The sequence below is a fragment of the Erigeron canadensis genome, chromosome 5, assembly GCF_010389155.1.
Source record: "Erigeron canadensis isolate Cc75 chromosome 5, C_canadensis_v1, whole genome shotgun sequence".
Classification (NCBI taxonomy): domain Eukaryota; kingdom Viridiplantae; phylum Streptophyta; class Magnoliopsida; order Asterales; family Asteraceae; genus Erigeron; species Erigeron canadensis.
This window is the reverse complement of record NC_057765.1, coordinates 2,894,437-2,908,043: the sequence shown is the minus strand read 5'-3', so window position 1 is coordinate 2,908,043 and position 13,607 is coordinate 2,894,437. Positions and strand designations below refer to the sequence as shown.

Here is a 13,607-nt window from a genome sequence, read left to right as displayed (position 1 = left end):
TGCTCACTAAGCAAAAGCTTACGTTTCTAGTTATTATTCTTTTTATAGGAAGTTCTAAGGGTGGGAACAAGTGATAAAGTGCTAGAGGTTGAAGTTGAAGTGCTTGTTTTGAAGGTATTGCCCATTTCGTGTAAAATGTCATTTTTTTTTGCTAAAAACCTAGATGAACGTATCCCTTGTTAAACTCATGATTCTTGGTATATGTTTTGTATGTGTTTTGGCATATGGGTTTTATGCATAATTGTACTTTAAAGTTAGTTAGTTGTTTATTGTAAACGAATGTCAAAGTGGTGTTTGAATGGTTTGATAAAATGGGTTAATGACCTATTTCTTTGCAAAACTTACATTTTGAACAAATGGAAGTCCTTGGAATATTTAGTTAACTGTTTATGTTATTATTGAATCAGTATTTGTATTGGGAAAATTTACAACAGAGTCGGAATGTTGAAAAACGTCAAAAGGGGTGTTTTCGGAGTACAACAGAGAGCATAACCTCTGTGTCTCAGAGCACGAACTCTGTGACACAGAGCACTACTCTTGCAGATTGCAAAGGTCGTGCTCTACTGTCTTCAAACCTTAATTTTTCCCGAGTCATTGTTTGACCTTTTTAGGTCCTGAAACTTGTATACTAGTCTATTTACATCATTTTAAGAACATTAAGAGTGTCTTTTCTTGATTTGGAACATTTTAATTTTTCATGAAAAATTTCTGTATTTTTTATAAGTATAGAACATCTAAAAATGTTTTCTCACACTATTGGTCTATTTTGGTTTGGGATGTTTCAAAAAATATACGTTAAAAACAATACTCTACATAAGAAATAATATTCTGTATTTATGTAGTTTTTGAATTTTAACCGGTTCATGTTAATAATATTTCTCTACCGTTAAAGAAAAGAGAAAAAGGCAAGAAACGATACTTTAATACGGAGTATAAGAAAAAACTTTTGCTATTTATAATTTTCGAAAGAAAGGGTTTCAAATGGTTTGAAAAAGTAGGAAATTTTGAGAAAGTGGGTAGGGCCTCCCATAAAATATAAGCCATCAATACATCCACATCCCTGAATTATGAAGTCGTCTACACTACACTCTACCTCCAAAAAATCAAAAGGAAAGATCCTTTTCAAAACTAGCCTCGAAAAGCGTGCCAAATAAAAATACTTATAAATTCAAAAAATAAAAAATAAACTCCAATAACCTGAACAACTTATCAAGTGACCACGAAATTACTTATCAATTGGTCTTTATAAGTAAAAGGCCTTATCAAATCCCGAACATTTCACGTGCTTTCCCTATCATCTCGTACTACACACACACACACACACACTTCCGAGTAGTATTTAATGGTTTTTTCTTGGCTTCACACCAAACACAAACCACCCCCCTCTTCTTTCTTTCTCTAGAAAAATAAAAGTAAAAATAAATAAATTAGGTGAAAAGCTTAAAATTTTTTGATTTCATTTTGATGATATGCAAATTTGATCATCAGTAATAATAATAATAATAATAATAATAATAATAATAATTTTAATTTTACTGTCTCAAGACCCTACCTACGATCTCTTCTTCATTTCTAGAGGTAACTATATATACATATAAATTTATTTATTTAATTTTCTTTTTAACTTTCTTTTAATGAATTATACACATCTAGTTTTGATTATATATATATATGTATATATATAAAAAGTAAGCACCCAATGCCCCACGGGTTTGGGACGTCTTACTCGACGGTATAGAGAGGCTGCTTTCGGGTTCCATCTAAGATAGAAAATGACCTACAATATTGGCATGAGGATAGAAGTCATAGAACCCTTACCTCTCTCTCTCTCTCCTGAGGCTAGGGTGTTAACCAATCCAAATATATAATTATATTTGTATCTAGTGGTTGATATTTTTCTGTTACATGAAGATATTTAGGGGTTTTTAATTTTATGAAATGATCGATCTGTGAGGTTTTTTTTCTTTTGGCTGGTGTTGCCTTTCAATTTTGTGAATTTTTATATTTATGTAATTTAATATATGTATTTTAGTTAGCAAGGGAGCCTTATTTTGAGAACCCATCTTTTTGTAAGAACCGTAAGAACTCCTAATATTTTTATTGGATCATATTTTTTTTTTGTTCATTCACATGTGAAACGTTATAAAAAAATATGTTGCAGAATAAATTTTTTTTCAAAACCTTACATATAGCCGTTTGTCACATGTGAACAAATTCATTCACAAGTTCATAAAAAGCTACTTTGAAGGTTTCATAAAAAGGTTTCTTCTACAACATACCTTTTTATATCATTTCACATGTGAATGAGTAAAAAAAACATGTGAACAAGTATATTATCTAAGAGTTCTTATGGTTCTTAAAAAAAAAATGGTTCTCAAAATAAGGAAACTCTTAGTATATATATATATATGGGAAAAGTGAATATAAGGCTGAACCCCCCACATACAAATTTTTTAATATTTTTTGATTAATGAATAAATGCTTGGGCCCACGAATTTTATGGAGAAAAAACAATATGCGAGTGTTCCACACCTAAGCTTAGGTACCTAACAGCCTTATATTCCCATCCCCTATATATATATATATATATATAAAGATACCATAGCATGGTGTAAATTTGGTTGCAGGATTAATAGGGTGAAGAAATGTCATCTCTAAGCAGAGAGCTAGTGTTTTTAATACTTCAATTTCTAGATGAAGAGAAGTTTAAAGACTCTGTTCATAGGTAACCTTTTTTATATGTTTATTATTTTTTGTAAAATTTTTTTATTTTTTCAGATTTTGACAAAATGGAAAATTTTTGTTTTGATTGATTGTTTATTTTGATGTGGAGGTTGGAGCATGAGTCAGGTTTTTTCTTCAATATGCGTTATTTTGAAGAAATGGTGATGAACGGTAAATGGGATGATGTGGAAAAATATCTCTCTGGATTTACAAAGGTTGAGGACAATCGATACTCAATGAAAATCTTTTTTGAGATACGGAAGCAGAAGTACTTGGAAGCGTTAGACAAGTATGTGATAATATATGTTTTAGTCGTGTAAGCGTGTTCATTTGCACGTGTTTTTATGTTATATCGAATTAATAATGGTGTTAAATGTGTTCATATATACTATTGTATTATAAATTTGAATGATGATGGAATTTGTATGGAATTTGAAGTTTGTATCTAGGATCTTATGTTGTGATAAAATTTTAGGAAGGATCGTGCTAAAGGCGTTGAAATTCTAGTGAAGGACTTGAAAGTGTTTTCCGCTTTTAATGAAGATCTTTTTAAAGAAATAACTCAGCTTTTGACTCTAGAGAACTTCAGGTGTGTAATGTTTTGTCGCCTTTCGTGATGTTTATTACTCAATTTATATGCATTCATTGTTTTTGATGTTTATTATTCAATCTATATATGCATTTATAGTATAAAATTGTATCTCTTGATATATATTTATGCATACAGGGACAATGAACAATTATCAAAATATGGAGACACCAATTCTGCTAGGGGTATAATGTTGGGCGAGCTTAAGAAATTGATTGAGGCAAATCCTTTGTTTCGTGATAAGTTAAATTTTCCGAGCTTGAAGAATTCAAGACTTCGAACACTTGTTAACCAAAGGTTTGTCCCTTGTTGTTATGTAGCTTTGACTTAGACTCTTATATATAGGTCCAAGTTATTCTAGGACCAATGCTTATTTTAGGACCATTAGGACCAAATCTTAATCATTCATTTTTCACCATCTCCGACCACCACCATGATCATCTCTTACCACCACCATGATCCTCCGGCGACGGCGACCACCGCCACCGCGACTTACACATGTGTAAGTTGTATTACACATGTGTAAGTCGCGGTGGCGTTGGTCGCCGTCGCCGGAGGATCATGGTGGTGGTCGGTGATGATGATGATGATGTGTAAGTTACAATTTCTACATGGTCCTAATGGTCCTAAAATAAGGAGTGGTCCTAAAATAACCCACCCCATATATATATATATATATAGTTTCAGCATTTGATTTTGATATTTATTTGTGGATTGTAGTCTGAACTGGCAACACCAGCTTTGTAAAAACCCGAAGCCGAACCCGGACATAAAAACGCTTTTCATTGATCATTCTTGTGGACAGTCACAGTCGAATGGTGCGCGAGCCCCGTCTCTTGTAACTAACCCATTAATGGGTTCTGTACCGAAGCCTCCAGGATTTCCGCTTCTTGGTGCTCATGGTGTAAGTGGGATTAGCCTACTATGTTAAAGTCATTTAAATATGTAATCTTTAAAACTAAGCTCTCTAACTGTTTTTACTTTATTTTTTGTAAAATTTGTATCTGAAGCCTTTTCAGTCTGCACCCCCACCTATGCCATTAACTCTTGCTGGTTGGATGGGAAATCCGACCGCAATGCCTCATCTATCGTCTACTGCTGGTCCTATTGATTTCGCTCAACCTAATAATGCTGGTACATATATTCTGGCTTGATATTAAAGTTAGTATCCTATATAAAAGTACCGAGTACGACCCTTCTGAATATATTTGGTTGTTTCTTGTTTGCATTCACATTAAAGCTTTGCTAAAGCCACCTTGGACTCCTCCAACCAATAATCCAGCTCTAGACTATCAAACAGCTGACTCTGAACATGTGTTGAAGAGAACGAGGACATTTGGCATATCTGATGAAGTATGGCATATTCTGCCGGTTTTTCTCTGTTTTGGATTAAAGTTCACATAACTCATATTCTATTATTACCTGAACATGTTTGTAATCCCATCTGTAAATTTGAATGTTTGATGCTCAAATTAAATCTATTAAATTTGTTTTTTTTTCTTCCAAAAACCTATTCGTAAAACATCAGTTTGTTTTTCTCATTCAATGATTGTTGCAGGTGAATCACATGCCTGTTAATATGTTACCTGTTGGTTATATGGGTCAAAGTCATGGTCAAAGCTCGTACTCATCTGATGATTTGCCTAAGACTGTATGGACGACCGTAAGTCAGGGATCAACAGTCAAAAGTATGGATTTCCACCCACTTCAGCAAGTTCTGCTTCTCGGTCAGTTCACGTGTACTGTGTATTCTGGATATTAATTTATCAAGTTTCTGATCTTCTCTTATTTATGCTTTCCTGAATTTTCATCGCTTGAAATATATAGTTATATGTGATTTGTCTTTACTTGAATTGACCAATGTTAGCTGGATTGAGCAATGGAGATATCATGATATGGGAGCTCGGTAGCAGGGAGAAAATTGCTCACAAGAATTTTAAGGTCTGGGATCTTAGTGCTTGTTCAATGCCTTTGCAGGTTCGTACCTTTGTGGTGTATATATATAATGAACAACATTTCAATCATAAACCATATAGTTTATAGTTATACATGCACTGAAAGTCATCTTCACCTTTTGACTTCATGTTCATAATAGGCATCTTTGGCCAACAACAATACCGCATCAATTAATCGTGTAACATGGAGTCCTGATGGAACATTGTTTGGTAATAAATCTTATTTTCGTGTATTACTTTAATTTTTAGATTAGTAAATATTTTCTTACTGTAACCGATAAAATTGAGCTTGAAACTTGTTTGACACTACCAAATAAATAGGTGTTGCATACTCAAAGCACATTGTGCAGATATACTCTTATCACGGGGGTGATGATCTTCGAAACCACTTAGAGGTTTGTGTATGCTTACCTGTAATTTAAGTGGGGACATCTGATCTTGTTTTACTGAATGTATTTGATTCCTATGAGCCACATTTTTATCAATTGTATAGATTGAGGCTCATGTTGGCAGTGTTAATGACATTGCTTTCTCTTATCCAAACAAACAACTCTGCATTGTGACATGCGGAGAGGATAGATCGATAAAGGTTTGTTTTCTACCAGTGTTGTTTTCGAAAGGATTATACACGTTTGCATTATTTATGCTACGTATAACATAAAACTTTTTTACAGGTGTGGGATGCAGTAACAGGCACAAAACAGTATAGGTTTGAGGGTCATGATGCCCCTGTTTATTCTGTTTGTCCACATTTTAAAGAAAATATCCAGGTAATAATTAATCTCTTGAAGTGACAAACAACAGATTAGTATGAAAGTTCTAGAATACAAGTCATGAATTGAATACTATGCGGGTTTGCTGTCCAAAATCCAAATGTGCTATATTTATTTCGATACATTGAGTACCAGATGCTAATTGGTTTATCTTATTTTTTTGGTCTACCAGTTTATCTTCTCAGCAGCAACTGATGGGAAAATAAAGGCATGGCTGTATGATAACATGGGTTCAAGAGTGGACTATGATGCACCGGGTCATTCACCCACCACTATGGCTTATAGCGCCGATGGAACAAGGTATAACATTCCCTATGCTTTCTTTTCGCTCGCTTGATTTTATGCTTTTTAATCTCTGTATGAGGTTTTTTTAACCCATTTTTCTATGAATGGGTTCATATAGTCTATGTTTTATCTCGAACTAGTTAAATAAAAAAGTTAGTTCAAGAGGAATTGTCAGGCTGAAAGTTAAAAGTGCATTTTAAATGTACTAAATCTGCTAAAAATCATCTTACTATATGTATATAAATATAAATTAGTATTAAAAATCATATTCTTAGCCAATCACAACCGGACCCGAAATAAATGTACCCTATATGCATGCTATCCCATCTTGCCGGTTAAATAAATGTACCCTATATGCATGCTATCCATTTTTTTAGCCAACTTCAAGATATGTTCTGGCCTTTTGACTTTTACTGAAATAACTATCTGCATAATTAATAGGTTGTTCTCATGTGGAACAAATAAAGAAGGAGATTCATACCTTGTTGAATGGAATGAAAGTGAAGGAGCAGTGAAACGCACATATAATGGGCTTGGAAAACGATCTGTTGATTTTGTGCAGTTTGATACTACCAAGAACCGTTTTCTAGCTACAGGTGATGAGTTTTTGATCAAATTTTGGGATGTGGACAATGTTAACTTATTGACAACTACTGATGCTGATGGTGGTTTGCCGGTACTAATCTGATACTATCATCTACATTTATCCTCTCTACTGTATGTTTGTGACTTTACGTAAGGGTCCAAAATGGGTAATTTGTTGGTACGGGTCTAAACAGGCTGATCTGAGACGTCAAGTATTTTCAGTAACTAATTGGTAGGTCAAAGTTTTACAAAAGTATATTATATCATTAAGGATTTCCTATATGAAATACCACCCTACTTTTTTTTTGTGTGTTTTATGTACATTGTACATTTAAAATTTGTCGCTTACATACCATCTTGTAACCCGAAAGATTGTTACGAGGATAATTAGACACATTTCAGCCTCACTAACTATCTATGTTTGGATTTTCTAAACACTATGCAACTGCGCTTTAGAGAATCCTCACATCAATATCGAACGTTTACACTTTACAAGCTAAATAATGTCATATCAGATTCAACTGAACAAGATTTTGCCTTCCTTTTCCAGATTTTGGGTTATAGGATGGTGTAAGTGACAAGTAGGTTGCTACTTTAGAGTAAAAAAAGCCCTTTCAATGATTATCTGATTTCTAGTAAGTAATTATTTAACTATTTAAGAGGTTTTGATGCACTTAAAGTTCACTTTAGATGACTTTGGACCTGTCCCTTTGAAGCAAGTGTTGTTTCTACCTGTTTGACACCTTAGAGATAAAAGGTTACCCTGATTGACTAATTAATAAATGTGTCAAAATTGCCACATATACTTAACTGATTTCTGGTTCCTGATGTGTCTGCAGGCTTCTCCTTGTATAAGATTCAACAAAGAAGGGACTCTGATGGCTGTTTCAACAAATGAAAATGGCATAAAAATTCTTGCTAACCAGGATGGAATTAGGTTACTAAGAACTATGGAGAATCGGCCTTTTGACGCTTCTAGGATTGCATCCGCATCTGCTGTGAAGGTAAATAGTCTATTATGTGCTATTCAAAAAACAAATGGTCTCTTATGCCTTTGTCTGTTATGTAATTTTATTGTGTCTTACTGAATCGGTATACATGTATAATAGACCCCCATGATGTGCATGTTTGGTGCTGCTAATACACCCGTGGGATCAAGTATCATGGATAGAGTTACACCAATGCCCTCTATGGTGGTGATGGTGAGCATTTCTTTTGTATTTGTGGCATTATCACTATGATAGATGTTTAGTTTGGATGGGAGTGCAATGGAACTAGACCTGACAGACTTGAAATGCGAGATATAAAGATTTATGGGGTCAATAACTAAACTTATCTAATAGGCTTAGTTTGGAAATGATTGACGTAGAAACTGATCCGTGATCTTTTTTTTACTACAGTCTTTGTTCATGATTTTAATAGTTTCTTATTGGGGTGTGCCTGTAGAATGCTGAAAATCGGACCCCAATAGATGTAAAACAGAGAATTACAGATGAATCTGTGGAAAAATCTAGAGTATGGGAGTTAACGGAAATCACAAACCCAGCACAGTGCCGCTTCTTAAGGCTTCCTGACAAGACAGCTTCATCAATACGGGTATTCCTACATTTCACTTCTTTTTAGCGGCACTGCTATGATCTTGAAGCATATCTCCGAACATTTGCATTTATCATCATCATAATTATTACTCAGTACATTTTGTCATCCATTGATATTTCTACTTGAATACAATACAACATTGGTAAGATCCATGTAGCTAGTCTTTACCTATTAGGTAAGTTTGGTTATTGACTCCATTCATTTCTCCCCATTTGATGCTACAGATTTCAAGTTTAGTATACACAAATTCTGGATCTGCCATATTAGCGCTAGAGGCCAATGCTGTTCATAAATTATGGAAATGGCAACGAAATGATCTTAATTCAACTGCGAAGGTATTAATCTATGATAACACCTGAATTCTGTCATTATGCTAAACCTTGGTTTGTTCTTGAAGAATTCATGCCTTTTTTTAGGCTACTGCTAAATTTAAACCTCGGCTATGGCAACCAACAAGTGGTATACTAATGACCAATGATATCAGTGATACAAGACCTGAAGATTCCATTTCGTGCTTTGCATTGTCAAAGAATGACTCCTACATTATGTCTGCCTCAGGCGGGAAGATCTCTTTGTTTAATATGATGTCGTTTAAGGTTAGATGGTTTTTGTTTTTATAAAATGAAAACATTTCCAAACTTGCTTATTGGATTAGAAATGGGTCAATTTGGACTCCGTGTGTTAATCCTTTTGTTTTGTTTTGGTGAAACAACATATCCAGATGGGCTAAAACTGAATAGCTTAAGAATTTATGGGTGAAAACCGTCTGGATGGGGTTATGTTGAAATGCTAGGACTTTGGTGTTCTTTTTCTTAAAATCTTATCAATAATTAAATTCCCACATAAGTAAATATGATTATGATAGCTAGACTTTCACAGTAATAATCTATATTTTGGAATCTATTATTTAAGAGAGGTTATAGGCATAAAATAATAATTAATGTAACGATTAACATGAATGTCAAAAGAAAATGAAAAAGTCAGAGGGTCACCTGGCACAACCTCTCGTTGTAAGAGGGATTCCCTTGACCCGTTACTCAACTAGTCAATTGTGCCAATATTAGTATCTTACGTGAATTAAAATGCTATTTGCATCCACTTTCTCATTGACTTGCAGACATATTGAATTCTTTTCGGTCAACATCTAATACAATGTCCATGCTCTAAAATGGAATTTTATTTTCTTATCTTTGTTGGGTTGTGGGACTCTCTAGACACAAAATATAGTAATCAATGATGCAGATTGGCACTAATATCTATTCGCATGAACATATCTCTGATTTCTGATTAATTATATTTATGGTAATCTAATTTGACAAACACTAGATGCTTTTTCCCTTGTTGGCTTAGATATTCCTATCTAATGCCGCTTTCTTGTTTACCTTGATACATCTACTAATTGCTTTCTCTATGCGCACAGACTATGACTACATTCATGTCCCCACCTCCTGCAGCAACCTTTTTGGCATTCCATCCACAAGATAACAACGTTATTGCGATAGGCATGGAGGATTCTTCTATCCAAATATATAATGTTCGAGTAGATAAGGTTGTTCCGTCACTCTTATTTAACTATCACTCTTGAGTTGGTTTCTTTAATTCATGTGGTGATGTTTGTTTTGTATTTGAGCAGCTCAAAACAAAGCTTTTGGGTCATCATAAACGGATTACAGGTCTGGCCTTCTCTAATGTACTGAACGTTCTAGTATCTTCAGGGGCTGATTCTCAGGTAAAAGAAAGGGGATGGCTATTTAATTAGTTTAAGTGGAGGTCAGGAGTGGGTTATATTGATATCTATTATCATCATTTTAAAATGGGAAGTGATTCGTATAAAAGACTAATTGATTTGTACAAAACAATCACTTCTTTTTTGACAACTTTATCTCACTATTTTTTGCTGACCCTTTGGTTGATCTGTTTGACCCGACAATGCATTTGACCTGTTTTTCAAGCTAGTATATTACTTTACTTACCTGTTTGACCGGATAGAGAGATAAACATCAGCTAGATCGATATTCATTCTCATGTAAGTGGGTCCAAGTTGCCACCTCACTATATGACAAAATGTTTGCATGCAGCTCTGTGTTTGGAACACAAATGGATGGGAAAAGCAAACAAGTAAACAGTTGCAAATCCCAGCAGGACGTGTGTCCTCTCTCCTTGCTGATACCCGTGTGCAGTTTCACCAGGATAAGACACATTTGCTTGCCATCCATGAGACTCAGATAGCTGTTTATGAAGCACCTAATCTGGAATCCCCAAAACAGGTCTGTTTATACGTCTTCGGGCACATTACCATCATTGTATTACATTATGGTGTATTTTTTCTAGCTTGAACTTGAAATAGTATAAAAATGCCATTCTTTGAGGTTTTTCCACGAGCATGCAAATTCTAGGTTTTAGGTACCTTGTGATGGATTTATATCTTTTTATAAGATCCTGGGAAATCTGATAACAAATTTTTTCAAGTTAAAGGTGTGTTTGGATTTGCATTTTGAAACTGGTTATCTGATTGCCCCAAGTAGTTGTAACAATTGGTGTAGTTTCAAATGTTTGAATAAACTCTTACACATTTAGCTTTTCATCTAGGGGTCAAATAGGCATTTTTATATCAGCTGCAAAATTCGGATTCTTAGAACGTATTTTCATTTTGATATTATATCTGGTAATTTCTATCTATTAATTTATGAAGTAATCAGAAGTTATTATAACCAGGGTGACAACCTTTTACCAAAGTAATCAAAAGTTTTGAAAAAAAAGTGCCAAGTTCCCCTTTTTCTGATCACCTGATTATTACACTCCAAACAGTTGAAACACATTTTTACCACCCATTTTATTACAGCTTCTTATCTTAGTCTAATAACTGAAAATATCACATATTCATTTTCAAATTGCACTTCCAAACACCTTGTTACTGCAATTTATATTTCAGTCCCTAAATTTTTGGAAGTTTCTTCTGTATTAATTATAATTTAGTCATGATTTATGACCTAAGTTTGTCATCTATGTTTCTATAAATAGTGGTTTCCTCCAGAGGCAAGTGGCTTGATCACCCATGCTACTTATTCGTGTGATGGCCAATTGATATTTGTTGCTTTTAAAGAAGGAAGTGTTGGTATTCTTACTGGATCAACACTCAGGTTACAATGCCGGATCAGTTTATCTGCATATTTGCCAATCACACAGTGAGTATCTCTTTTTGTAGATATCTTGCGATACATATTTATATGTTTGAACCCCTGTACTGCTGAGTATGATAACTTATATTATTCAAAACCATATGGCCAAGCTAATAATCTAATCAAGAGATGAAGAATAATGTCGGGTTGCTTACATGTTAAAATTAATTTTGTATGAGTGGCTGGATTGACCCAAAACACTTTCTGTTGTTATACTTGCATAGATTGCTATGTATGACCAAATTAGTCTAATCTTTTGCACAAATCTATTTACATGTCTGTATACTTATTTGCTTTAGAAGTACACTCTAGGCAACTTTGGTTCCATATGTCCCATTTCATTTTCAGATTTTTTTTTTCTAATTGGCACATTTGACCTGAGTTCAACCAACTTGGAGGTAAACATCCTGAGTTCCACACTATTTACTTCTACTCGTATCTAATAGCATTTGTCAAATTTTGCAGTCCAGGGGTGGAACTATTTGTCATTGCCGCACATCCATTTGAACCTGATCAGTTTGCATTGGGACTTAGTGATGGTGGTGTTTGTGTTTTCGAGCCATCAGAGTCAGAAGGGAAATGGGGCACGTCACCTCCACTAGAAAATGATGCTGGACCAAGCAGTGCAGCTGCTGGTTCGGCAACCACAAATGATCAAGCCCTGAAGTAAACTGATCATGGAAATATGCAAAAGTAGGTACAGTAGTGTAGAGGATAGTCCAGTTTAAGTTAGTGAGGTGCAACGTTAACACAATTATTAAAACGAATATCTAATACATGAAGATTCAGCTGTAGGAAGAGTTTTTCTTCATCTTGTAAATTTTGTGAACCCGCAAAAAAAGGGGTTGTTTATATATATATATATATATATATAATTAGTAACTATTGAAGGCTATTTTAAAGTTTTTTTCTTTTTCTTATTCTTTTATATTCTGGTAGCCTTTCTCCCTTTCAAGTTTCTCCTAGTGTTCATATGAAAAGTAAAAAATGATTTTACAGTATAACCATGTTACTGTAATACTCATTTTTTTTTTCATGGTGCTACAGCCTGTATACTTGTCTCTTTGATGTTGTTAAACTTCTCAAAATCTAAGTCTACCATAGTAAAAATCCACATGATCATCTAAAACTCTTTTGAGCTCAAATAATCTACGAAAGCTACTACCCCACTATCTGCTCATATTCAATCGTATGTTAACTTCAAATTTTACAATAACTTAATTCTCTCTTTTTTGCCATGTGAAATGGATGTCTAAGACGATCATGTATGTGTTATTGTGAATGATATGTTCGTAGTTTGATCGAGGGTTTAAGCACTAGATTAACGTATTTTTACAAATGAACACAATATGTTTGAACTTTTTCTAAATACGTCCCGACTCTGAAATGATATTTTTGGGACTGTAATTTGTTGCATTAAGCTATCCGTATCGATTACAGACTTTTCTTCCCACTAACAGCCTAATTAGCATGCTATGTCAAATGTTCATTTATCCTTCCCACAATTACTTTTTACCAACAACAATCACATATAATCATATATTTATCTTTTTTACAAACAACCATAAATTTTCTCTATTACAAATGACCACGATTTTCTACTCTTTCCAAATCATTTACATATCTCCCCACAAACACGCAACGATAGATGTTCATCACTTCATTGCCCACAACATTACGCTCTCCATTAAAGAAAAAATTGTAAGTAAAGTAAGCACCAAATGGCGTCTTTCACGACTTTGGGTCTTAATATCTCGACGATGTATGAGGGATTTAAAATGTAGACAGTCTTACCCTTAAAACAACGATGTAAAGAGACTGTTTTCAAGTTTATTTAAAAGGAAAATGATCCGTATTGCAGATTTTACCTAAGTTTAGGTACTGCCACATTAAAAAAAGTTTAGGTACTGCCACATTA

At 34.1% G+C, this 13,607-nt stretch overlaps 1 protein-coding gene across 1 annotated transcript; it reads left to right on the top strand.

Annotated features, from left to right (window-relative positions):
* Positions 1-1,541: 1,541 nt before the first annotated feature.
* LOC122599864 (topless-related protein 4-like) lies at positions 1,542-12,528 on the top strand. Its single transcript, XM_043772459.1, has 26 exons — positions 1,542-1,578; positions 2,628-2,725; positions 2,834-3,013; positions 3,200-3,313; positions 3,452-3,610; positions 4,034-4,217; positions 4,324-4,447; positions 4,554-4,666; positions 4,872-5,040; positions 5,181-5,290; positions 5,409-5,478; positions 5,590-5,663; positions 5,762-5,857; positions 5,943-6,038; positions 6,214-6,341; positions 6,768-7,002; positions 7,751-7,915; positions 8,021-8,113; positions 8,358-8,507; positions 8,735-8,845; positions 8,927-9,106; positions 9,931-10,059; positions 10,144-10,239; positions 10,589-10,777; positions 11,532-11,695; positions 12,155-12,528. The coding sequence occupies exons 2-26, from the start codon at positions 2,646-2,648 to the stop codon at positions 12,357-12,359; spliced, it is 3,414 nt and encodes a 1,137-aa protein (XP_043628394.1). The 5' UTR covers positions 1,542-1,578; positions 2,628-2,645; the 3' UTR covers positions 12,360-12,528.
* Positions 12,529-13,607: the final 1,079 nt, after the last annotated feature.